General features: G+C 44.4%; 1 protein-coding gene across 5 annotated transcripts in view; it reads right to left on the bottom strand.

Annotated features, from left to right (window-relative positions):
- PLA2G4A (phospholipase A2 group IVA) overlaps positions 1-27,322 on the bottom strand; it is a 331,217-nt gene that overhangs the window by 29,102 nt on the left and 274,793 nt on the right. For all 5 annotated transcript variants that reach the window (XM_040407269.1, XM_040407267.1, XM_040407268.1 and 2 more), the window contains 2 exons: positions 23,074-23,269; positions 10,146-10,303 (listed from right to left, as the gene is read on the bottom strand). In XM_040407269.1, coding sequence (XP_040263203.1) covers positions 10,146-10,303; positions 23,074-23,269 — 354 coding nt within the window. The remainder of the gene's footprint in view (positions 1-10,145; positions 10,304-23,073; positions 23,270-27,322) is intronic.

The following is a 27,322-nucleotide window of genomic DNA, read 5'->3' as shown; positions in this document are numbered from 1 at the left end:
ACCACAGCTCCGGAACAGGACAACCCAGTACGTCTGGATAGTCAGGCTTTAGCTGACCTACACATGTGGGACCACTTTTTTTGCCAGTGGAACGGGGTGTCCTTGTTTATCCCCGAGTTGTCTAGCCAATCTCCTGTAGTCTTTTCGGACGCGGCCGCTAGCTCAGGTTTCGCTGCTATTTTTGGCACCCACTGGGTCGCAGGCGAGTGGCCTGCTGAGGTGAGACAAATCCCAGGGTTCCTGCAAACCTCTGCACTTTTCGAACTGTACCCCATTTTGGTGGCCGCACGTGTTTGGGGAAGCCGCTGGATAAATCGCACTGTTTTGTTTGTAACCGACAACACTGCGGTGGTAGATATCTTAACTAGTGGGTTGTCTAAGTCAGCTCATGTCATGTGTCTCTTGAGACGTCTAGTTCAACTCTCATTGCAACATCATTTTTGTGTTAGTAGTACGCATGTGCCAGGTTCTCAAAATGTGGCAGCTGACGCTTTATCGAGGGCTAATTTCTCCCTTTTATTCGCAGGTCATGCCAGAGGCAGATGTTGTGGGTGCTACCGTCCACCCTCACGAGTCACTAATACTGGTTTGACTGGTCACCTAGAAACGGCCCACGCCTTACTAGCCAAGTCCCTTTCGCCAAATACGGCTAGGGCGTATCGCACTGGGTGGAGGGCATTTTGCAGGTTTCAGGGAATATGCCCTCAAAGGGAGTCCAGTTTTGTGGAATACATCCTTGCCTTCATTGGCTACTGCCACTCGGAGCTCAAGCTGTCCCACAACACGGTGAAGTCATACATGTCGGGGGTGGAGCATTTCCTCTCTGTCAGCCATCCTGAACGGGCATCTGTGTTTTCTGTGCATGCTGTCAAAGCTACGTTGAGGGGTTTGAGCAGATGTGGACCAGGAGGCCAAGTACGCAGACAAGGCGTTACTGGATTGCTGTTCCGTAAACCTATCTGACATCCTGGATAGGAATCCTTTCGGGGTTTTGCCCAGCCTGGTGCTTAAATCCGCTGTTTATTTAGCCTTCTATGGCTTCTTGAGGCCTGGGGAGTTTACTTGTTCCGCTAATAGTAGCAAGTTTCTCACACTCAGCCAGTTGGTCCAGAGTCCCGAAGGTTACGTGCTACTGCTGAGGACGTCCAAGACCTCGCAGATGGGTCCCCCAGTCCCAGTGTCCTATTTCCCTACGTCTCATCGATAGTGCCCTGTCAGAGTTCTTTGTCAGCTGCAGACAGCCTTAGTTGGGTTCAGGCCAGATAGTCCACTATTGCCTTTCGGGGTGGTACCACTCACTACTCACCAGTTCGTGTCTCACATACGCTCCTTAGTCGCCAGTTTGGGCAGTGACCCAGCCGCGATCTCTGGACATTCATTCCGTATAGGTGCAGCATCCGCAGCCTCCAAGAATCAGGTACCGCCACATGTCATCCAGAAGTTGGGTCGTTGGCACACCTCGTGCTTTAGTCGCTATATACCTTACCCTAAAACTGAGATGTCAATGGCTTTTCAAAGTCTGGTTTTGTGATTTATGCTGTAATAAATTACTCCTGCTACTCAGTATGTCTTTTGCCCTCTTTCAGGTGTCCCTACTACGGCGCGGTTGCGGCATAACTCTAACCGCTTAAGGGCAGGGTAGTCTCAGGTGGGACGGGGTGCATTCTCTTGGTTGCCATGACCACAAGTGTAAGGCCGATTTATTGGCCTGTATTTGTGGGAAGGGCTTGGCTGCCTACTTCAATGGCCCTTTGTACGTCGTCACAGCGTTTCCCCACCCACCCTCCCTTACTATCCACTACTCTTAAAGGGAATGCCCTCTTTCAGGTGTCCCTACTACGGCGGGGTTGCGGCATAACTCTAACCGCTTAGGGGCAGGGTAGTCTCAGGTGGGACAGGTGCATTCTCTTGGTTGCCACGACCACAATTATAATTTAGCCACATAGCATAGACCTTTGGGAGGCAATGAGACTTTTTTTTTTGCACCATTTCCACTGTAACTGGGGCATCCAAAGGAACCTCAGTTACAGGGAAAACCAGACTGCTATGGGGGCTTTGTACAAGACAGAACTGATTAGGGTCTAGTTACCCTGCAGCTCTGCGCTCCTCTGCCCCCATCGCAGAGTCCAAGCTACATAGCACTCATTGAGAAGAAGGCAGAAGCTCTGATAAATTGCTAGTGCCTTCCCCTCGGTTCCCTCACTGTCACTGACAGCCAGGGACTCAACCTGCTCCTGTTGCAGTGCAGGAGCAGGAACTCTAATCCAGTATTATATGACTCTCTGGGTAGAAACACAGCTGATCGCACAATCATCTGTGCTTGTGTCCAGCAGGATGGGGGCTGCAAACCTTGGTGCCGGGGGGTGCCCGCGGGTTGTGCACCTCTGATATTTAGCTTTCCAATTTGGTCAACAGTGGTATTGTCAATTGTCAGGAGCAGTCTTAAAGACTCTGATTGCTCCAATGTTTGCTGTCCTATTTTTGTCAGCTTTTGAGGAAAATTATATCTAATATATGAAGCTGAGTGTATGTATGTGTGTGTGTGTGTGTGTCTATGTATGTCCGCTAAAGGAATTTGCACCATCGCATTCACAATCACGAAATTTGGCACACAGGTACACCAGGTGTCTGGGAAGGTTTTAGACCAGGTCTTAGCTCTCTAGCACGTACCGTTCCTAAGAAATTCCCAAAAAATGCATCAGCCAATAGAAGCTTGCAGGCCATTAGTCTCCACATACACACAGTTTTACACCAGGTTTCCATAACAACTCAACCATTTTTCTTCACTGCTGTAGGTCAGCTTTAAAGGAAATCGGTCACCAGGATAATGGCTATTGAAGTAAAGCCATGGCCTAATAGCACTTAGTACCTTATTTCCAGATGTGCCTTTGTTCCAGCAATAGATGTTTTTTATCCTCTGAAAATCCAGTTTATTTGGTATGCAAATGAGCCAGTAAGGCACCCAGAGGGGCTTCATTCTTGCAGGAAGGAGCCCAGGCACGCCTCTTGCCACGTGTCCACCCACCCCTCCTACATCACATTCAAGCCATAACTCTGCCCCCCTTTTCCCTGCTCCCAGTATGAGGGCAGGCTTGGGCACTAGTAGGAGGGCCTGGGCTCTTTCCTGCAAGAGTAACGCCCCTCTGGGCATCTTACTGTCTCATTTGCATACCAAATAAACTGGATATTCAGAGGATAAAAAACATCTATTGATGAAACAAAGGCACATCTGGAAATAAGGTACTAAGTGCTATAAGGCTTTGACTTTACTTCAATAGTGATTATCCTGGTGACAGATTTCCTTTAAAGGGGCAGGGTGCTGTGGATGACACTGTTAAGGGAGCCCAGAGCTGTGAAGGTCACAGTTCAAGGGGCAGGAAAGACGGACTTAAAAACCCTGCCCCCAGGCCCCACTAAGTCACGCCCCTGACCCGGTTAGGGCACTCCCCCTCCCACTCCGTAGGGATTAAAAAAAAGAAGGTAAAAATCTCTTCTGTCAGCTGCAGGGGTGGGAGGGAGGGTGACTTTCCACCTGCAGCTCACACTCAGACAGCACAGTGCTGCTGTCTGAGAGTGAGCTGTTCAAAAGGACATCCCTGTGTCCGTCCAGGCCCTGCACCAGAAGGAGAGGGAGTCTGAAAGCTGGAATGTCTGGCCTAAAACCAGACCTCTGGCCACCCTAGGGGCATGCTGCTTTGTAGGTCACAATTAAGGGGATGGTCCACTATGGAGGTCAGTGTTAAGGAGCATATTGCTGTAGAGGCCACTGTAGGGGGCGGGGTGTTGTGGAAATCACGGTTAAGGAGACGGGGTACTGTGGAGGTCACTAATAAAGGGGCGGCCACTGTGAAGGTCACTGTTAAGGGGACAGGATGCTGTGGAGGTCACTGTTAAAGGGGCGGGCGTTGTGGAGGTCTCTGTTAAGGGGGCAGGGAACGGTGGAAGTCACAGTTAAGGGAACGGTCTGCTATGGAGGTCAGTGTTAAGGGCGGGGTGCTGTAGAAGTCACTGTTAAGGGGGCGTGGTGTTGTGGAGGTCACATTTTAAGGGAATTGAGCTCTGTGGAGGTCAGTGTTAAAGGGGAATGTTATTGTGTAAATCACAGTTTCACCTTTTTAACCCTTTCCATAGCTTTCTAGCAGCATTACAGTTGATAAAAACGTTACCTTTATAAGCAATCGTGGACTTATAAAATGAGTAGGATATGCAAATGAGGGCTCGCAATTGCCCAGAGGCAGTGTCAACCTCGTAGGTGCCCAGGCAGCTCTGCCTTATCGTCGCTTCCCCCCTGCCCAGTCTTTCCCTCTGCCCGCCCATCCTTTCTCTCTGCCCGCCCATCTTCTTACTTCTTCTCTCGCCGAGATCCCGCGCCTGCGCACTGAGTCCATCGGCCGGCGCATGCGCACTGCGATGTCCATTCCTGGTACGGCATCACAGTAATTAATGCGCATGCGCCGGCTAACAGAGGTCTCGGCGAGAGGAGAAGTAAGAAGATGGGCGGGCAGAGGAAAAGACTGGGCGGGGGGAAGCGACAATAAGGCAGAGCTGCCTGATTTTTGCCAGTTTTATGTCCACTATTGCTTATAAAGGTAACATTTTAATCAACTGTAATGCTGCTAGAAAGCTATGGGAAGGGTTAAAAAGGTGAAACTGTGATGACAGACTCCCTTTAAGGAGATAGGGTACTGTGGAGGTCACTAATAAAGGGGCGGCAGCTGTGGAGGTCACTGTTAAAGGGGAGGACACTGTGGATTCTACTGTTAAGGCGGCAGGCCGCTGCTGAGGTCAATGTTGAAGGGGAAGGCACCGTGGAGGTCACTGTTAGGGGAGGAGGGGATTGTGGAGGCCACTATTAAAAGGGGAGCGGGGTACTGTGAGGTCACTGTTAAGGATGCGGGGTACTGTGAGGTCACTGTTAAGGGAGTGGGGTACTGTGGTAGTCACTGTAAAGGGGGTGGGATGCTTTGGAACTCACCGTTAAAGGGCAGGCTGCTGTGAAGGTCAAAGTTAAGGGGGTGGGCTGCTGTGGACATCCTATTTTAAGGAGACGCAGCACTGTGGGGGGGTCAGTGTTAAGGGGTGGGGTGCTGTGGAGGTCACTGTTAGGGTACATTCACATGACCGTATTATTTTTTCGCATCCGTTCCGCATTTTGCGGAATAGAAGTAGACCCATTCATTCCTATGGATGAATAAAATGTATGGTCAACATTCATTATTTGGTCCGCATCCGTGTGTCTGCATTTCTATTCCGCAAAAATATAAAGCATGTCCTACTATTGTCCGTACAGATCGGTCCGCAGCACCATTCAAGTCAATGGATCCGCAAATTGCGGATAAAATACGGAATGGTTCCGTATGTCATCCGTTTTTTGCGGATCCGTTTCCGTATTTTTGAAGGCCATAATTCTTTTTTTTTTCTCTCTCTCTCTTTTTTCCTTCCGTTTTTTGCGGACCGTAAAAAATGGAAGACATACGGAAGTCATTTGTCCGCAAAATGCGGACACACGGTTCCATTATTTGCGGACCGCAAATAGGAAAGGATTACACACGGTCGTGTGAATTTACCCTTCAGGGGGAAGGGTACTGTAGATGTCACTGTTATAGTGGATACTGTCGATCTCTTTTAACGACACACATAGACATTAAATTAAATAGATTAAATATTATTTATATTATTATAAATTATAGTTTATTATATTGATAATTGTTTTGTCAAACATCTGAAGCTTTATTACCCATATTTAGATGATATTATTGTCTTCTGGGATGAGCTATTTAAGGAGTTTGAGATGTATATTAGTCATAATTATTATAACATGAGATTTGCATCAAATTGGGTAGGAAGGTGGAACTCTTGGATGTTGTAATTGAATGTAAGGACAATCAGTCTGTTGTACTGATCGTTGTTTTGTATCCACCTCACTATGCTGCTATTCTTTTAAGGATGAAATAAAGGAAATACATTTTAAGGGCTGGTGAGTGCCGCAGTATATCTTTCTTCTATTTGTCTTGTTATTATTAATCTACTATTTTACCACTGAGCACTCTGAAGACTGGGATATCTGGATTGTTTGGGCAATACAAACAGTGAGCGCCATTGTACATCTATTGCTACTGCATATAATGTAGTATTGACCACCTATAGTTCATTTTCCTGAAAAACGCTCAAATCTATTATTTCTTCTTTATCCACTACAGACATTTAAAAATGTAATATTGCAACAAATCATAGAATTTGAATGTAAAATATGCATTGTGTATGTATATGTACTGCATGGAAACATAGGTGTTCATTACATATAAATAGGTTTTGGTGCAATTCTGGAGCACAATGGTGCATCTTTGACCATGCCCCCTTCCCCGCTAAGACACATCTCTTTCCTACTAAGCCAAACACCATGGTAAACCGGGTGCACAGGATTTTTCTAAAACTAGATGTGCTAGATTGCACCAATAATGTGCTGTATTGTGCCAAATTGTGCCCCATTTTATCACAAGATCTAGGCGCACCAACATTAGTAAATATGGGTCTATGTTTGTCATGAATATCATTCCAAATGTTTAAGGGCTCTTTCACACTTGCGTTGTTCTGTTCCGGCATAGAGTTCCGTCGTCGGGGCTCCATGCATTCCCCATGCATTCTGAATGGAGAGAAATCCGTTCAGGATGCATCAGGATGTCTTCAGTTCCGGAACGGAACGTTTTTTGGCCGGAGAAAATACCGCAGGATGCTGCGCTTTTTGCTCCGGTCAATAATCCTGAACACTTGCCGCAAGGCCGGATCCGGAATTAATGCCCATTGAAAGGCATTAATCCGGATCCGGCGTTAAGCTAAACGTCGTTTCGGCGCATTACCGGATCCGACGTTTAGCTTTTTCTGAATGGTTACCATGGCTGCCAGGACACTAAAGTCCTGTTTGCCATGGTAAAGTGTAGTGGGGAGTGGGGGAGCAGTATACTTACCGTCCGTGCGGCTCCCGGGGCGCTTCAAAGTGACGTCAGGGCGCCCCACGCGCATGGATGACGTGATCCATGCGATCACGTCATCCATGCGCGTGGGGCGCCCTGACGTCATTCTGGAGCGCCCCGGGAGCCGCACGGACTAAGTATACCGCTCCCCCGCTCCCCACTACTACTATGGCAACCAGGACTTTAATAGCGGATCTGTCTTCAAATGCTTTCAGTTCACTTGCGGTGTTACGGATCCGGCGGGCACCTCCGGCAAATGGAGTACACGACGGATCCGGACAACGCAAGTGTGAAAGAGGCCTAACACAGGATTCATGCAAAGTCTTGCATGCTGTTGAGGGAAGAAAGTATAATATTTACACAGTTTATACACATTTCCAAACATGTAGAGGGATTTTTCTTAAACAAGTCATTACTGGGTTTGGGGGATGATATTTATTACAATAACACATACAACAAGCAGCATAAATATTCTAGAAATTATTATAAAGTAATCTGCTTATATAACATTTTAATCAAACCACATGTGATTAATCAGTTTGGGACTTTCAACACAGTTTTGGTATGTACAATATATTATCATATAATTAGAGATGAGTGGTTTCTAAAAATTTGATTTGGACGATTCGCTGAAGTTCTGCAAGCAATTTGATTCATTCCAAATTAATTTGCCACAAATTGTGATAGATGTTATATACCCAGGCCACTCTTCCTATTCATAGGCATCCCAAGTGGTGGCCCAATCTCGCTATGAAGGCGTAGAACCTAAACTGCAGGGACAGTGCAGGAAGAGGCTATCGCCATTTGCATTACATTCTAGAACAACCACATTCATAGTTAATCTGTTCTGTAGGTACTGTGCCATCATTATTACAGGCAGTTGTAACTAATTGCCATCTACATCACTGTGCAGTGCACCAAGATTCATAGCTAATTCATTCTGTTAGCTGTGAAATTACTGTGCGTCAGTATTACAGATCATTAAAAGCTTCAGGTCTAATAGAACACTGTGGACTTAACCGTGCAGTGCCCTAAGATTCAAGTGGCCCCATGACAAAGTGAGGGTGGTGGCAGCAGCATCAGCAGCGGCAGTAGTGGCCCCATGAAAGACCGGGCATGGTGACGGCAAAAAACAATCCTATGTATTTTGAGCATCCATAAAGCCTCTTTCAGATGGTCAGTATTTTGCATCAGTATTTGTAAGCCAAAACAGGAGTGGGTCCAAAACAGAGATCAAATGTAAAGGAATTATTTGCATCTCATCTGTGTGTTGGACCCACCCCTGCTTTTGGCTTACCAATCCTGATCAAATACTGATGCAAAACACTGACTAAAAGAATGTATTAGCTACAATGAATATGGGTCGAGTTGGTGGAGTGATTTGTGTGGTTCATTCGAATAATAAAAACTCCTCCCGTACAGCAATAATACAGCCAGGTTTGATCCAGCAAGTTCAGCACATCTGGTTTTAATCCTAATACATGTTCAAATCAAAATACCATTAAGTTCATATTGTGGAGGGATCCACATGGGCCTGTTTCTATTAGGTATGTATTTTCATAGGAGAAAGAGCAGTCTATAATGACACAGACCTTTTGAGAATGTCGTACCCATTACATGTAGAGTTTGTGAAAGGGCCACATAAATACAACTTTCACCTGTATACTATTTTTTATGTGCAATCAAATTCTAGTTTCCCCAATGACTTTTCACTTATTATGTTTTGAGAAACAAATAGTAAAGCTTACGCTACTTAACTTGTTCATTTAGATTTTAACAAAGAAAATTGTTTAAAAGTGCGGTTTTCCTTTAATTAATCTCTGCCAGTAAAATTGTCATATGTGTGATGGTATGGTATAACTACCATGCAAAAATGATCTTTAAATAGGCACTGAACTTTCAACAAACTGCATAAATTAATAGTACAAGCAAAGAAACATTGCAATATATCTTATTAGATATAAAATGTCTTTCTCCACTTTCTCAGCAATATCTTCTTCCTCTAAATCCTGAACTGGTCATTCGCATTGAATCCACAGATAAAATATGGCTTGAGAAAGAAGATAGACTACTGGATCGTTGAGGGATATGGTTACGTGCTGCTTGTAGATGTCTATGGAGAGTGTAGGGGAAAGAAGGGAGGAGCTGCTGTGGCTCTGCTAAGTGCTGTAGTATGTCCATGCTCCTGCTCCCCTGCAACAGAGGGATGGAGAAGTAGAATCTCCTCTTTTCTATGCGTTCTGTGTATGGGATACATCATAGTGGCTAGCTTTCACTAGCTCAGAGAAAATTTCAACAATTTAGAGAGAACAGGGACAACTAGTAAAAAAAATGCAGAATATAATAATGGCCAGATAAACTGCAACTTCTTCCATACACACATGGCAGCTTATTCATCATTCACCTAAAATGACAGGTATGCTTTAAAGAGCTTGTCTGAACCCCAAGCCGAAAATAATTTGGAATGTGATAAAAATAAAGAAATTTACTCACCTATTCACTGCCACTCTGCTCCAAGGCTGAAGGTCTCTGCTGCTTCTAGTCCCCTGTGGACCAGAAGTGTGATTTCCCATTCTGTGATCATGTGCATGGCTGCAGCCATTCACTGCTATAAGCAGCGGTACATCTCTAGAGGATTGATGGCCTCATGCCAACTCCATCTCTAATTGTCAATTTTACCTGAGCGAGTGGATGGAGAGTATGATGTCTCCAATACATATAACACAGTAAAAAGAAGAGCTCGTGCTCTCCTGTCTACCTATAGTACATCCTCAGAAACAGTGGCAGCATTAAGCACAGTATACAGCAGTGCTGAGCAATGTTGCTGTGGATCCAGAACTGGGGTGAGGTAGCTGTTTATTGAAGTTGATGGAACAGTTCAGGAAGAGGATGGAAGTGGCTCATAAGTGAAGAAAGAGGCATATTTAAGCAAAATTTTAGTGAGATGACCATGCATGTCTGCTGAATGAGGGAAAGCTTTCAGGCTTCATTTGTTGTGGTTAGCTTTCTTTTAGCACAAGACAATGCAGCTGGATCTTGGAGTGTATTTATTAAGCTCCAGCAGTCCCACTCACATTCATCTCCTCACACTATAAATATTAAGTATTCCTGCTGAGCATAAGCAGACTACAAATCTTACAGATTAAAGAAATATGAATAAACTGGTATACATACATTTATGTTGTTCAGGGTATTGAACTCCATAAGATCATGCAGCCTTTTAAATGCCTCATTTGGGTATTGAAAATTAAATGTCGAAAAGGGACTTTCAGGGTCATCAAAAATATCAAAATCTGCAAAATCCTTTTCTTCAGCAGTTTCTCTGGGTACACCTGGAATTATATATGGAAAAATCATGTTAGTATAAATATCCGAAAAAAAATAAAGCATGCATAACAGTAAAACTAGAGTAATAAAACAGCAATCCTAATAATAATAATAATTTTAATATGTGGAAAAAAGGTTATAAATATGTACTTAATGAATCTTATGTATACAGAGTGAGAAAGAGACCAAATTTATCTTAAGATTACGTATTTTGGCATAGAAATGTTACATATGATGACACATGATAAAATTTGCAACTTATCTGTCCTTTTTTTCCCTTTGATAAGTGGCAGGGTCAGCAAGTTTCCAATGATTTTTTTAGTTTAAATTTTTGGACATAGAAAATTGTAGAACAAATGTATACATGATTTTTGAACAGTCTGCAAAATAGTGCTCCTTACCAAAAAAGAAAAGAACGCTATGCCACTGGAGCTATTCAATTGGAAGGCAGATATCCCAGAATTCAATGTTCAATCTTCAAACAGGCTTTGATACTTGACTTAGGACTATAGCCAAGCCAGTACCTCATGTGCAGACATCAGGTTTGGGGTTAGTGCCAGTGCAGAGCAGAGAGAACTCGCTCAGCTTGTTTAGAACAATTTAGGAGAGTCTAAAATGTGTCGACATTGGTGCATTTCACTGTAACAAAGTTCAGTTCAAGGGCTCATGCATATGGCGGGTCCACAATACACGGGCACCGGCCGTGTGCAGCCTGCATAACGGATCGCGGACCCATTCACTTTAAGGAGTCCGCAATCCGGGAGATGCGGAATGGAGGCATGGAACCGAAGCCCACGGAAACACTACAGAGTGCTTCCGTGGGTTTTCTGTCCGTGCATGCACTACTTTTTTGCGGTGCGGACAGATCACGGACCCATTCAAGTTGAATGGGTCTGGATCTGTCTGCGGCCGCCGCACGGATGATGCCGTGCATTGAGGACCGCTAATTATGGTCCCCAATGCACGGAACGGCCAGCACACGGTCATATGCATGAGCCCTAAGACTGGCATTTGAAAAACAAATTTTCATAAATAACCCTTTTAAAGTTTAAGAGATGTGGAATCTATGGTTTTCTTTCAAAATCCTGTTCACTGAAAGCATGTTTTAATATATAGACATACAGAGTAAAACCTGTATCAAGAGAACTGACATTAAAATATCCTAAAGTAGTTATCATTCGAAAAGTATTACTATGCATTGACTGGGGAATTTCAAATCTATCTGGCAGGGCCTCTTGCATGATGGACATGCTCAATAGTGCTCTCTTCCTTCTCTCAGTGCCAATGTAGTAATCTCATAGTCAAGCGGCCAAGACACCTTTCATTCATTGATCCTTACTTCTAAATTTATAGAAATATATACTGTAGCTCTGTATCTGTTTGTCTCTTGATAGTGCAAAAGGAAATTGGGGAGTGGAGGGGTTTGTTGGAGAATTGCATACCATAGTGCTGTTTATTATGACAACATGGTGGCTCAGTGGTTAGAACTGGTGCCTTGCAGCACTGGGGTCCTAGCAGTGTCGGACTGGGGTACTTAAGGCCCACCAGTGTAACTGATGCTGGGGGCCCACCTTAGGGCTCCTGAACACAAACGTATTTTTTTTTCATGTCTGACCGTTCACTTCACTTGAATAGGGCCGCAAAAAAAAAAATTGACTCATGTGCATTCTGTGTCTGCATGACTGCATGGCCTTTCTGCAAAATGATAGAACATGTCCTATTATTGTCGGTATTACAGCCAAGGAGACAAGGATAGGGCTGTTCTATTCCGCATAATGTGGAATGCACACACCCGGTATCCATGTTTTGCGGATCTGCAATTTGCAGACTGCAAAACATCTAACGGTCGTGTTCATGAGCACTTGCAGTGATTACAGAAATATTAAAGATTAAGTATGATGGCAGACATTCACAGCAAAATGCACAAACATACATGTGGCAGAATTTACACATATATGGATATCCTGCACTTAAGTCAGTCAGAAACCAGACACATGCATGATTCTCCATATTCACTATTTTCCATCACATTATACACTGCTCGTATCCATGGTTTTGACCACTCTGCAATCCAGCAGTGGTGGCCGTACTTGCACACTATAGGTAAAGGTGTTGGCCTATGAGCATTTCCAGCCTTTCCCTATAGTGTGTAAGCACGGCCACCGCTGCTTGATTGCACGGTAGTAATAACCACGGATACGTGCTGTGTATAATGTGATGGAAAGGAGGCAATATGGAGGCAATACATTAGTAAGTGCCTTGTATTAACTGCATGATAAATGCCATTTACTGAAGTGAGACAAACCCTTTAACCCTATTAAGCATAAATGTCTGGCATGAAATTTACCGAATCTTAACCACCTCAAATTGCACATAATCTACATTATATCTAAAAGGATTGCCCTACCATAATGACCTATTGCCTATCTACAGGATAGAATGGGTCCGCAAATCCGAAGATGCGGTGCAGAACGGAACCACGGAACGAAAGCACTAAGGAGTGCTTCTGTGGGGTTCCGTTCTTCCGGTCCGCAAAAAGATAGAACTTGTTATTTTTGTGGAACGGAGGGATTGCAGAACCCATTCAAGTGAATTGGGTCGCGATCCGCATGCGGCTGGCCCACGGTCGGTTCCCTGCATTCCGAACCGCAAAAAAAATAAAAAATCTGGCCCAAAATATGTGTCAAACTAAAATAGAAATGCTCGCCTGTTAAAAAGCCTGTGTCCACTTTTCTAGTTATCCCTACTAATCCCCCTTCTTGATTGAGTGGCAGGTCGAGCATATGCCCTGCCTCTACATCCATTCTCTATGGGGTTACTGGAGATGGCAGAGTACAGGGCTGCCTATTTCCAGTGGACCCAAAGAGAATGGCCTGCCACACAATCAACAAGGGGGAACAGGACCCATTACTGGGATCAGTGGGGGGTCACAGAATTGGCCACCACAAATCATATAGTTATGCCCTATGGGGTGGAGAGGATAACTTGAAAACCTAGACAACCCCTATAAATCCTCCACCACAAGTATATCTTTACATGGCAGCAGTTATGCCTGAAAATATGGAATATCATCACTACAGCCATGTAAAACATACGTGTCAATACTGGAGAATGTGACACACTGTGCAGAATTTTTCAGTCATAAGTCCAACCCCCTTTGCAGGTCATAACCTTTAACAAAGTCTAAGCAACGGTTTTAAAGGAGCAAAGTCAACAAAGGACACAAACAGAGGTTCATAACTGAAACTGAGGGCATTAGCATCACCTGAGGCAGAGTAATAGTGGGGATCTTGGAGCAGGGGTAACTGGAGAAGAGGCAATATTAGCAGTGCATTTAGAGTGGGGGCATCTGGAGCTGGTGCATTTATGGGGGTGCACCTAAAGCAGAGGCACTGGGGGACCTAGGGCTGAGTCCCCCCAATACCACTGTGCCACATACACAGGTCTACTATAAACAAATCCCCCATTTCCCCCTTACAGTCTCCTACAGCTAACTACTGTCACACACCTGAGAAATTAGCCCAGCACCGCAGAGGAGTCCTTCTCTCCAGCAACCACAGTTTTCTGACAGCAGGGAGGGCAGGAGGATGGTCAGACATGTTATCTCCTCCTTCACTGCCAGCAGCCCGGGAAGTTTAGAAGATACTGTGGGGCCTCCTGTACAATTTACACCAGTAGGAGGCTGCATCACTGTGCGATACTGCCACCTAGTGGCTACTATAATTATCTCTCCTGAGAAACAAGAGAGATAATTACTCCTCTGTCTTATCTCCGGGCGCAGGAGACTGGGGGCCTACCGAGGAATCCCCCGCCTCCCTGGTGGTTTAGTCCGAGCCTGGGTCCTAGGTTCGAATCCAACCAAGGACAACATCTGCATGAAGTTGTAAGAACATTTGTGCGGGTTTCCTCTGGGTACTTTCCTCTGGTTTCCTCACAAATTCAAAAAACATACTGATAGGGAACGTAGATTGTGAGCCCCAATAGGGACAGTGTGATGCCAATATCTGTAAAGCGCTGCAGAATATAGTGGCACTATATAAGTGCATATATTAAATAAGTGGAGCAGCATGTGAGAGTCTATGTAGGGGAGGAAATGGTTAACAACAGCTGGTTGCAATGCATTTCCTGGGAGATACAGGTGATTGACTGACACACGGGGTGAGCTGCTGCCCATCTGCAGAAACTGGAGAGACGACCAGATATGTACAAAATAGAAAAAGGGGGAAAATTACACTGGAGAGAAGTGTTTTAAAATATATAATTATTCAAAATAAGATACTGGCTCCAGTAATATTCACTATTTTATGTTGCAGTCGTTGAAAAAACTGTGGAATGATAAAAGAGGATGGGGTAGAAAGGTGAGGACTGAGGAGCTGAAAGTTTTAGTGCCTTAAACATTTTTTCCCCCCGCACATGAGAAGACTGGTATCTGGCTTTTGAGTGACTGTGAAACAGAATTAATTTGCTATGATTTTCTTCTTTTATATAGGTTAATTAGACCTAAAAATGGGTCACACTAAATAAATCAAAATTCCATCAAGAAAGTGTGTTCAAACCCAGTCATAAACTATGCCAATCTACACTCACCTAAAGAATTATTAGGAACACCATACTAATACGGTGTTGGAGCCAATTTTGCCTTCAGAACTGCCTTAATTCTAAGTGGCATTGATTCAACAAGGTGCTGATAGCATTCTTTAGAAATGTTGGCCAATATTGATAGGATAGCATCTTGCAGTTGATGGAGATATGAGGGATGCACATCCAGGGCACGAAGCTCCCGTTCCACCACATCCCGAAGATGCTCTATTGGGTTGAGATCTGGTGACTGTGGGGGCCATTTTAGTGCAGTGAACTCATTGTCATGTTCAAGAAACCAATTTGAAATGATTCGAGCTTTGTGACATGGTGCATTATCCTGCTGGAAGTAGCCATCAGAGGATGGATACATGTTCTCATTCTGTTTACGCCAAATTCGGACTCTACCATTTGAATGTCTCAACAGAAATCGAGACTCATCAGACCAGGCATGGTTGTGCGTGAAAATCCTAGTAACTGAGCAGATTGTGAAATACTCAGACCGGCCCGTCTGGCACCAACAACCATCAACCATGCCACGCTCAAAATTGCTTAAATCACCTTCCTTTCCCATTCTGACATTCAGTTTGGAGTTCAGGAGATTGTCTTGACCAGGACCACACCCCTAAATGCATTGAAGCAACTGCCATGTGATTGGTTGACTAGATAATTGCATTAATGAGAAATAGAACAGGTGTTCCTAATAATTCTTTAGGTGAGTGTATATGATATCGGTCTAGTTAATGACTGGGTTTTAAAACACTTTTTTGATAGAATTTTAAATATTATAAAGAGGTGAAGAAGAGGAGTGTGGTCTCAAACAATTAAAGGCTGGAGAATTGCCAAAAAGGTTTTGTTTTGTCTTCCTTGGATCAAATAGCTAGGTAGAACTTTAAGGATGTAAACTCTATTTAACCTTTATGTTATCTATAGACCTTAGCATCATCTTTGGATGTAAGGACACATCGGACACTGAAATATATACTTATTAGTGTTGGTCGAGCACCAAAGTGCTCGGGTACTCAAGTAGAACACCTCGAGATGCTTGGGTGCTCTACCGAGCACAATGGAAGTCAATGGGGGTACCCGAGCATTAAACCAGGCACCCCTTGCTCTGAAGAGGGGAGGGTGTCTGGTTCACAGGAAAAGGTCAGAAATTGATAGAAACACCACTGAAATGGTTCAGGAACAGCATGGGGAGGATGTCTGGATGCATCTTGGACTCCCAGGTCACTGCTGGGAATGATGTTGACAGAGTAGTACGCCACTTTTACAGACTGGCAATGATACGCACAAAACCGAACATAAAATTTATTTTAGAGGAAAAATTGTTAGGAAACATTCTTTCCTGTATATTTACTTGTATATAAAGTGCAAGTGCTGCCAAAAATAACAAGGAAGAGGCACTCCAATACAATCTGTATATCACATAAATGAGGGCCTCATTCACATTGTGGTAAAATTGTTCAGGTAATGGGACTCCTACACTCATAAAGCCTATGCATTAAGTGAAAGGGCTGCCAAAAATTACAGGAACTGGCACTACAATACACCCTTTATTACACATAAAGGAGGGCATCATACACACCCTTGAAAAATGATGATTGATGGCCTGCTGGTGACCCTCTAAAACATTAGGGGCGAATGTCTTCTGCTGAGCTGACCATCTAAAACATTAGGAGCTAGGCCCTGCTGGTGACCATCTAAAATATTATAGGCGAGGGCCTACTGGTGACCCTCTAAAACATTATGGGTGAAGGCCTGGTGGTGACCCTCAAAAACATTATGGGCGAGGGCCTGCTGGTGACCATCTAAAACATTATGGGTGAAGGCCTGGTGGTGACCCTCAAAAACATTATGGGCTAGGGCCTGCTGGTGACCATCTAAAACATTATGGGTGAGGGCCTGCTGGTGACCCTCAAAAACATTATGGGCGAGGGCCTGCTGGTGACCATCTAAAACATTATGGGTGAGGGCCTGCTGGTGACCCTCAAAAACATTATGGGTGAGGGCCTGCTGGTGACCCCCAAAAACATTATGGGTGAGGGCCTGCTGGTGACCCTCAAAAACATTATGGGTGAGGGCCTGCTGGTGACCCTCAAAAACATTATGGGTGAGGGCAGCCTAATAAGCATGTTGATATGATGGAGGAAGAGGACGAGAAAAGGGAGATTGAACCATATACCCTTTTTAGTGGTGGAAGGGATGCATGGGAATACAGTGTATTCAATACACCATAAAAGCCACATTTAGAGTGCCTTTATGTTCAGCCGCTTCCTCTAGTGGAGTAGAGAAGTCAGGGGCAATCCAGGCCTTGTTCATTTTTATAAGAGTCAACCGGTCAGCATTTTTAGTTGACAGGCAGATGCGCTTATCAGTTATAATGCCTCGAGCAGCACTAAATACATGCTCTGACAAAACACTGGCGGAGGGGCAGGCCAGCACCTCCAACGCATAGAGCGCCAGTTCGTGCCACATGTCCAGCTTTGACAGCCAATGGTTGTAAGGCACAGAGGGATCACTGAGGATGCTGACACGGTCTGCTACGTACTCATTCACCATTTCCCAAAATTTTCCCCTCCTTGTGACACTAGGCAGCGCATCAGGTTGAGGGTGCTGGCGGGGTGTCATAAAACTGTCCCAGTCCTTGGAGAGAGTGTTGCCCTGCCTCGGTTGGAACTGCTGTGTGTTCCCTTCGTCTCCCCTCCTCGGTTGGCCAAGGAACTAAGTACTCTGCCGCTAGCGTTGTCAGCTGGAAATTTTTGGAGCAATTTTTTCACAAGGACCTTCTTGGTATTGCACCATTTTGCTCGTCCTCTTCACCACAGGAATGAGAGATGACAAGTTCTCTTTGTATCGGGGGTCGAGAAGGGTGAACAACCAGTAATCAGTGTTGGCTAAAATGCGTACAACGCGAGGGTCACGGGAAAGGCAGCCTAACATAAAGTCAGCCATGTGTGCTGAGTTCCCAACAGACAAGACTTCGCTGTGCTCATCAGGAGGATGACTCTCAATCTCCTCATTCTGTTCCTCCTCTTCAGATGGAATAAAACTTCCATGGGTACTACACTCTGTAGCAGAGGCAACCGCCTCCTGCTCCTCCTCCTCCTCTTCATGATCATCATCATCCAATTTGCGCTGCAAAAAAAAACTAAGGATGGTCTGGCTATCACCCTGTGTACTTTCTTCCCCCATTTCCACCTCTTCCACATGCCAAGCGTCCGCCTTAATTGTGAGCAGCGAGCGATTGAGTAGACACAGAAGTGGGATGGTTACGCTGATAATAGCGTTATCACCGCTCACCATCTGTGTTGATTCCTCAAAGTAGCGTAAATCCTCACAGAGGTCAGACATCAATGCCTACTCATCACTTGTGAAGAGCAGAAGCTGACTGGAAAGGTGACTACTATGTTGCAGCTGGTATTCCACTACTGCCCTCTGCTGCTCACAAAGTGTGGCCAACATGTGGAACGTGGAGTTCCAGCGCGTGCTCACATCGCACAACAGTCGGTGAGCTGGCGATTGCAAGCGCTGCTGCAGCGTTGCCAGAGCGGCGGAAACTGTCGATGACTTGCGGAAATGGGCACATACGCTGCGCACCATCACCAATAGCTCAGGAAAATTGGGGTAGGTTTTGAGAAACCGTTGAACCACTAGGTTGAACACGTGGGCTAGGCAAGGTACGTGTGTGATCTTGCCGAGCTGCAAAGCTGCCACCAAGTTACGGCCATCATCAGACACAACCATGCCTGTTTGTAGATTGATAGAATTTAGACTCCTGTACTCCAGTTGGTTTTCAAGAATAATGCTTTTATTAGTGTGCAGTTCCAGTCAAAAAAGTTTTTCGACTTATAGCCTTCTTCAGTACAACCGGTGGCGTGGAGAAAAAGCATGGAGGTAGTAAACCCTCAGTGGTTAGCAGGAAGCTGTGTAGGTAGGGGGCTCTATGGCCCTGTGTGGCGAGCGTTATGGTGAGGCAGTAGCCTGAATGCCGAGGCGCCTCGGCACTCAGGCTACTGCCTCACCATAATGCTTGCCACACAGGGCCATAGAGCCCCCTACCTACGCAGCTTCCTGCAACCCACTGAGGGTTTACTACCTCCATGCTTTTTCCTCTCACCTATGCGGCTCGAACCGGTTGTACTGAAGAAGGCTATAAGCCGAAAAACGTTTTTGACTGGAACCGCACACTAATAAAAGCATTCTTCTTGAAAACCAAGTGGAGTACAGGAGTCTAAATTTTATCATTATCTGGTTTGGGAACCATCTTCTATCACCCACGCAATCAGATTGGGGTACCTTCCAACCTTATACTACTTTGGATGTAAGGACACATCGGACACTGAAATATATACTTATTAGTGTTGGTCGAGCACCAAAGTGCTCGGGTACTCAAGTAGAACACCTCGAGATGCTTGGGTGCTCTACCGAGCACAATGGAAGTCAATGGGGGTACCCGAGCATTAAACCAGGCACCCCTTGCTCTGAAGAGGGGAGGGTGTCTGGTTCACAGGAAAAGGTCAGAAATTGATGGAAACACCACTGAAATGGTTCAGGAACAGCATGGGGAGGATGTCTGGATGCATCTTGGACTCCCAGGTCACTGCTGGGAATGATGTTGACAGAGTAGTACGCCACTTTTACAGACTGGCAATGATACGCACAAAACCGAACATAAAATTTATTTTAGAGGAAAAATTGTTAGGAAACATTCTTTCCTGTATATTTACTTGTATATAAAGTGCAAGTGCTGCCAAAAATAACAAGGAAGAGGCACTCCAATACAATCTGTATATCACATAAATGAGGGCCTCATTCACATTGTGGTAAAATTGTTCAGGTAATGGGACTCCTACACTCATAAAGCCTATGCATTAAGTGAAAGGGCTGCCAAAAATTACAGGAACTGGCACTACAATACACCCTTTATTACACATAAAGGAGGGCATCATACACACCCTTTTAAAATGATGATTGATGGCCTGCTGGTGACCCTCTAAAACATTAGGGGCGAATGTCTTCTGCTGAGCTGACCATCTAAAACATTAGGAGCTTGTCCATGTGTCAGTCGTTAAGCGGACCTTCCCAATAACTGCGTTGGTCAGGGTACGGGTGATGTTACGGGACACATGCTGGTGTAAGGTGGGCACTGCACACCATGAAAAATATTAGCGGCTGGGGAAAGAGTAAAGCGGGATGGCCACCGCCATCAGACTGCGGAAAGCCTCAGTGTCCACAAGCCTAAATGGAACATTTCCAGGGTCAGCAATTTGGAAAGGTGCGCATTTAGTGCTATGGCCTGTGGTTGGGTATATGCGCTTTGTTCAAAGGCCTGGGGTATAGACATTTGTACGCTGCGCTGGGACACAGAAGTGGATTTGCTAGCTGATGGTGCTTGCGAAGGTCCAGGTGCATGGCGGGAGGCATCCGGGCCTGCATCTTGGACAGGGGATTGGCCAGCACGTAACACAGGGGAAGAGGAGGCAGTGGTGTGACCCGCAGACACAGATTGTGGACGCAGGCATTTGGCCCACCTATTAGGGTGCTTTGATGCCATGTGGCGGATCATGCTGGTGGTTGTGAGGTTGCTAGTGTTCATGCCCCTGCTCATTTTGGTACTGCACAGGTTGCAAATGACATTTTATCGTCCGCACTTTCCTCAAAAAAGCGCCTGTTGCGGGCCTGTTTGGTGTGGACCGCCTTCTCCCTTTTGCCACCCCACTGCCTCTTCCAGCCTGTTGCGGTGCTGCGGATCCCTCCCCCTCTGTACTGCTGTCCTTGCTCATCTTGCCACCAGGTTGGGGTCAGGGACTTCATCGTCCATCACCTCCTCTTCCACTTCCTCACTCTGGTTATCCTCCTGACTTGTTGACCTAACAACAACCTCAGTTATTGACAACTGTGTCTCATCCTCATCATTAACCTCTTGAGACACTAATTGCCGTTCCCAACTGTCATCTTCTTGTGACTGTGGATGCTCCAGAGTTTGGGAACCAGGGCACAATATCTCCTCATATCCCTCTTCAAGTGGGCTTGTCGAGAGGTCAAAATCAAGGAATGGCGATGAAAAGAGCTCCTCGGTAATATCCGAATGTGAGATCACTTGTTTGCAAAGACTCTCCATGGTGGGAGGAAGGAGTATCAGGGTGAGGATTCTGTTGACCAGACTCTTGGCTACTGAGACTGGACTTTGTGTAAGACAGGGTGGCGCTTAACCGACTGGAAGCATTATCTGCTGCAATCCAACAGACCACCTGGTCACACTGGTCTGACTTCGAGAGTGGTGTCCTGTGCCGCCCTGCAAACTGCGACATGAAGCTAGGTATCGTAGATGAGTGTGTTTCTTGTGCTCTGGCAGCAGGCACAGTTTCACCGCACCCAGGGTCACGGCTTCTGCTTGCACCATCAGCAGCACAGCCACTTCTTTGTCCCTTACTGCTCGCCTTGCGCATATTAAATGGTATACATGCTTGCAAGTATGTCACATGTACAGTAGCGCAGGTTTTGTAAGTGTATGCGCAAATAAAGTGCACAGAATGTCACAGATATTTTTTGGATGCGCACACGTTAAACAGGAGATGTAGCACAGATAATGTCGCTGTCCACAGAGTCTATGAAAAATGTTTACTGAATGTCACAGATAATTTTTGGATGCGCAACCGTTATACAGGAGGTAAACTGCAAGTAATGTCGCTGTCACCAGCGGCTAATAAAAAATTACACTGAAGTAATGTAACTGTCCGCAGCGGACATAGTCTATAGAAAAAGTACACTGGATGTCACAGATATTTTTAGGCTGCGCACACGTTATACAGGAGATATAGTGCAGATAATGTCGCTGTCACCAGCGGCAAAAAAAATTACACTGAATGTGACTGATATTTCAGATGCGCTAACGTTATACTGGAGATGTAGCGCAGGTAATGTTGCTGCCACCAGCAGCAAAAAAATTTGAGTGAATGTCACTGATATTTCGGATATGCAAACATTATACAGGAGATGTAGCGCAGATAATGTTGCTGTCTGCAGCGGCCAGACAAATGCAAGCTAATTAGCGCATAAAAATTTATATTGCTGCCAGATACAATAGTTCTTGAAAGGACTTTTGGTTCTCTAACAAGTTTTTTTAATAAAATATTACTATTTCACTCCCTACACTATCTGTCCCTTCTTCAGCACAGCTCTCCCGGACTAAGACTGAGCCAAACACGTGTCATCGGGTGCTATATAGCACCCGATGATGCGTTTTGGCCAGCCAATCACTGTAATGCCAGTAACCAACATGGCTACGGCATTACAGTGAATGGAAGTACTTACCTGCACGTTTATTGGCTGCGTAGCAGGCAAAAAACGTGCGGGGAGGAGATTCTAGCATTGCGATGCTCGTGTAAAATTAGTGTTCGGCAGAGCATGCTCGCCCAACACTAATACTTATACAATAAAATACTTTTCTTTTTTTATAGGCATAAAGATACTAAACTGTACAAGGTTTCCAATATTGTTGAACACTTATACATGCAAGGTCTTGCCACTGTAACCTGAAATGATGCCAGTTGTTGCCAAAGCACAACTTTAAAATAGTCCTTCTGTAGTCAACTGATTTTCATGGCACAGTGTAAATTAACCAGGGCGTTTTTACACATATATGGCCTCATGCATACGACCGTGCCGTTATTTGCGGTCCGCAAACCGCGGAGCCGCAAAAACCAGAAGCCACCCGTGTGCCTTCCATGGTACCATTATAGAAATGCCTATTCTTGTCCGCAAAACGGACAACAATAGGATATGCTAAAAAAATATATTTTGCGGCCCCATTGAAGTGAAGTGCACACAACCGTTTTTCGGGTCCGCATCCGAGCCGCCGTTTTTGCGGCTCAGATGCGGACCCGAAAAACGGTTGTGTGCATGAGGCCTATCTGTCCTTACATGTCTCAAAATCAAAGTATAAATAGCTGATGTTGGGAGTGTTGGTTAAGGGTAGAAAAGCAGAAGATACCGTAGATGGAGAACAGCTGACATTATGAGATCTTACTAAACTTTGACATCTCCATGTCAAATATAAGCGGCATTTCAGAGGTCTGCTATCATTTACGGAATATAGATTTAAAAAATCATTATACAAACAGTAGGCCACTTTTTCTCAGAATGGACAGATACCATGTTGAAACATAAAAAGTAAACCTTTTAATGCACATACCTGGAGCTTTGAATTTTCTAAATGCAATATTAGCCAAGACAAAATGAATTACAGTAGGGCAGTCTTTTTCTACTGACGGGTTCTTCGGCTGAAATACGTAACATTCCTTTAAGCCTTCTCTGTCAAAGACGTGTGGGTCTATCTTTGGAAATGGCAGCTTATTCATACGTGCCCACTTTTCAGCAAGTAGGAGTTCCTGGGGTGGTAATAAACATTTAAGATATTTTAAATTCCTTGAAGAAGTCAAAAGTTCTCTATGACAAAGATCTGTTCAGATACATAAAACAAGTTGTACTTGGTCAAGGAAGTTATTCACTATGCTTAAAATATTTACCTTTAGCAATGACCATGTCATCTAACCTTGTTATCATGACACAGTGGAAAAGTCTCACTCATTTCTCCATTAATACAACTAAAAGTATCATTCGTGGTATATTGGCTGGTATCGTGATAAGGAATAAGCCATCTTTTTGTTTTGTCTCCATTATACAAGAAAATAATGTACTAATGTAATGTAGTTATTCAGTTTAGTACAAAATAATCCTCTCTCTCTGTCTCTCGGAATAATTATAGAAATATGCCAAGGTTATTTGATATAACCTATTCATGCCCATAAATATTGTAGGGACCTGTTCTCTAAACACTACCTCAAAACAAACACTACTGAAAGATCTGGAGCAAGTGATATAAAAAAAATCTCTGTATTGCATATATCACAAATTGATGATAAATTAAAAACATTCTGTGGCAGCTAAACAAAAAGAGAAGAAAAGAAAATCCCCCCTGGTACAGAAAGCACCCTAGTCCACTAACTGGATATGTTTTATAGTCATGAAAATTTTGATAAGGTGATACCAGTAATAACACATTGAACCTAATAGGATCAAAATGAAATAATAAACACCAGTAAGGGTATGTGGGACTATGACGAATCAAAGGAATTCAGAGTCCAAGTATAATAACAGATATACACTGCGTGCAGAATTATTAGGCAAATGAGTATTTTAACCTCATCATCCTCTTTATGCATGTTGTCTTACTCCAAGCTGTATAGGTTCGAAAGCCTACTACCAATTAAGCATATTAGGTGATGTGCATCTCTGTAATGAGAAGGGGTGTGGTCTAATGACATCAACACCCTATATTAGGTGTGCATAATTATTAGGCAACTTCCTTTCCTTTGGCAAAATGGGTCAAAAGAAGGACTTGACAGGCTCAGAAAAGTCAAAAATAGTGAGATATCTTGCAGAGGGATGCAGCACTCTTAAAATTGCAAAGCTTCTGAAGCGTGATCATCGAACAATCAAGCGTTTCATTCAAAATAGTCAACAGGGTCGCAAGAAGCGTGTGGAAAAACCAAGGCGCAAAATAACTGCCCATGAACTGAGAAAAGTCAAGCGTGCAGCTGCCAAGATGCCACTTGCCACCAGTTTGGCCAAATTTCAGAGCTGCAACATCACTGGAGTGCCCAAAAGCACAAGGTGTGCAATACTCAGAGACATGGCCAAGGTAAGAAAGGCTGAAAGACGACCACCACTGAACAAGACACACAAGCTGAAACGTCAAGACTGGGCCAAGAAATATCTCAAGACTGATTTTCTAAGGTTTTATGAACTGATGAAATGAGAGTGAGTCTTGATGGGCCAGATGGATGGGCCCGTGGCTGGATTGGTAAAGGGCAGAGAGCTCCAGTCCGACTCAGACGCCAGCAAGGTGGAGGTGGAGTACTGGTTTGGGCTGGTATCATCAAAGATGAGCTTGTGGGGGCTTTTCGGGTTGAGGATGGAGTCAAGCTCAACTCCCAGTCCTACTGCCAGTTTCTGGAAGACACCTTCTTCAAGCAGTGGTACAGGAAGAAGTCTGCATCCTTCAAGAAAAACATGATTTTCATGCAGGACAATGCTCCATCACACGCGTCCAAGTACTCCACAGCGTGGCTGGCAAGAAAGGGTATAAAAGAAGAAAATCTAATGACATGGCCTCCTTGTTCACCTGATCTGAACCCCATTGAGAACCTGTGGTCCATCATCAAATGTGAGATTTACAAGGAGGGAAAACAGTACACCTCTCTGAACAGTGTCTGGGAGGCTGTGGTTGCTGCCGCACGCAATGTTGTTGGTGAACAGATCAAAACACTGACAGAATCCATGGATGGCAGGCTTTTGAGTGTCCTTGCAAAGAAAGGTGGCTATATTGGTCACTGATTTGTTTTTGTTTTGTTTTTGAATGTCAGAAATGTATATTTGTGAATGTTGAGATGTTATATTGGTTTCACTGGTAAAAATAAATAATTGAAATGGGTATATATTTGTTTTTTGTTAAGTTGCCTAATAATTATGCACAGTAATAGTCACCTGCACACACAGAATTCCCCCTAAAATAGCTAAAACTAAAAACAAACTAAAAACTACTTCCAAAAATATTCAGCTTTGATATTAATGAGTTTTTTGGGTTCATTGAGAACATGGTTGTTGTTCAATAATAAAATCAATCTTCAAAAATACAACTTGCCTAATAATTCTGCACTCCCTGTACAGTATATTATTTGTATTTAAAAGGGTTGTCTGGGTTCAGAGCTGGACCTGAACCTGGACATATAACCTTCTTACCCCACTCAGCACCGATGCCCTGTGCGATCCAGCTTTTCTTTATATTTTTTCGCTGCTAGGCGGAGGCTTCTGCCTAGCAGTGTTCCAAGTGATGTCACTGGCACTAATGGGCAGCTTTAGCACTTCCCTAATCATTTTACAGGCTAGGGCAGTGCTAAAGCTCGTCCATTAGTGCAGAAGACATCACCGGATCTGCAGAAAAAGCACATGAAATGCTCTGATGCTCATGTCAGAGGGGCTGAGTGTGGGAAGAAGGGGATATGTCTGGGTTCAGGGCTGAACCCCTATAAACAAGCATTATAATGTCTTGTGTAGCAACCATAAACAGAGACTCAAAAAGCCTGAAAAAGATCTCTATTAAGGTTTTTAGCCTGCCTCCCTCAATTTGCATGTGAGGCATCTGTACATGGGTGAAGAGTAGCAAGGTACAAATATATATAGTGGTTAAGGGTAAGACTACAGAGCATCAAAGGCAAAAATGGTGGACAAGGTTTATGTTTTGTTGGTTTAAAAAAAAACTACATTTTGCATATTGTTGACATATTATAGCATAGGTGTTGGGATTCTGAAAAAATGATGTATTCACTTTCTGAGGGAAAGCAAATTGAGTAACAATCTTCCCCCTCAAAAAGATCTATGTACAGTCCTGATCAAAAGTTTAAGACCACTTGAAAAATGGCAAAAAATCATATTTTACATTGTTGGATCTTAACAAGGTTCCAAGTAGAGCTTCAACATGAAACAAGAAGAAATGAGAGTGAGACAAAACATTTTTTGAGCATTCAATTAATTGAAAATAACGATTAACCGCCTCCGGACCGCTTAACGCACGATCGCGTTCCGGAGGCGGCAGCTCAGCGCACAGTCACGCATATATGCGTCATCTCGCGAGATGACGCGCTTAGCCGGCCCGCGCATGCGCATCGCGGGCCGGCAAAAGTTAGAGGGAGGTCACGTCATCAGCTTGCCAGCCAATGATCGTGGCTGGCAAGCTGATGATTTTTAAAAAATCAAATCAAAAGCCAGTTAACACATTATATTTGTAAATATGATGTGTTAAATGGCTTCTCTGCTCCTCTGCTGGTCCTTTTCGTCGGTTGGTTCCAGCAGAGGAGCAGACATCACTGTGAGTACCCACCAACACTACACTTAGGCCCAGATCACCCCCCATCACCCCTTGATCACCCCTTGATCGCCTCTGTCAATCACCTAGTGAAAGGAAAAAAGTGATCAGTGTAAAATGTCACTTTTTTTTTCCACTAGTATTGACTGTTAGGTTTTAGGATAGTTTAGAACCCTTGGTTAGGTAGTTTAGCGTCAGTTAGCGCCCAGCCCACCGCACCGCAGTCACTTATTCGCTGATTAGCGTATCGCTAATCAGCATTTGTACTTTTATAGTATCTGTAAGTGATCAAAACTGATCACAGTCAGATCTATAATAGTATTAGGGTCACCTTAGCTCGCCCTCCACCCAAAACGCAGTGTTTGCCCGATCAGGCCTGATCGGTCACCCACGCCCGCCCCGCCGCAGTGACAAAAATTTATTTATTTTTTGATCACTGCACTATCACTTTCTAAGCACAGCGGCGATAAAAAAAATCTGTTTTGATATTTTTTAATCAATCGCAGCGGCCTCCGGT

The sequence above is a fragment of the Bufo bufo genome, chromosome 9, assembly GCF_905171765.1.
Source record: "Bufo bufo chromosome 9, aBufBuf1.1, whole genome shotgun sequence".
NCBI lineage: Eukaryota > Metazoa > Chordata > Amphibia > Anura > Bufonidae > Bufo > Bufo bufo.
Note: the sequence above shows the minus strand (reverse complement) of the source record. Positions and strands in the feature narration are given on the sequence as shown.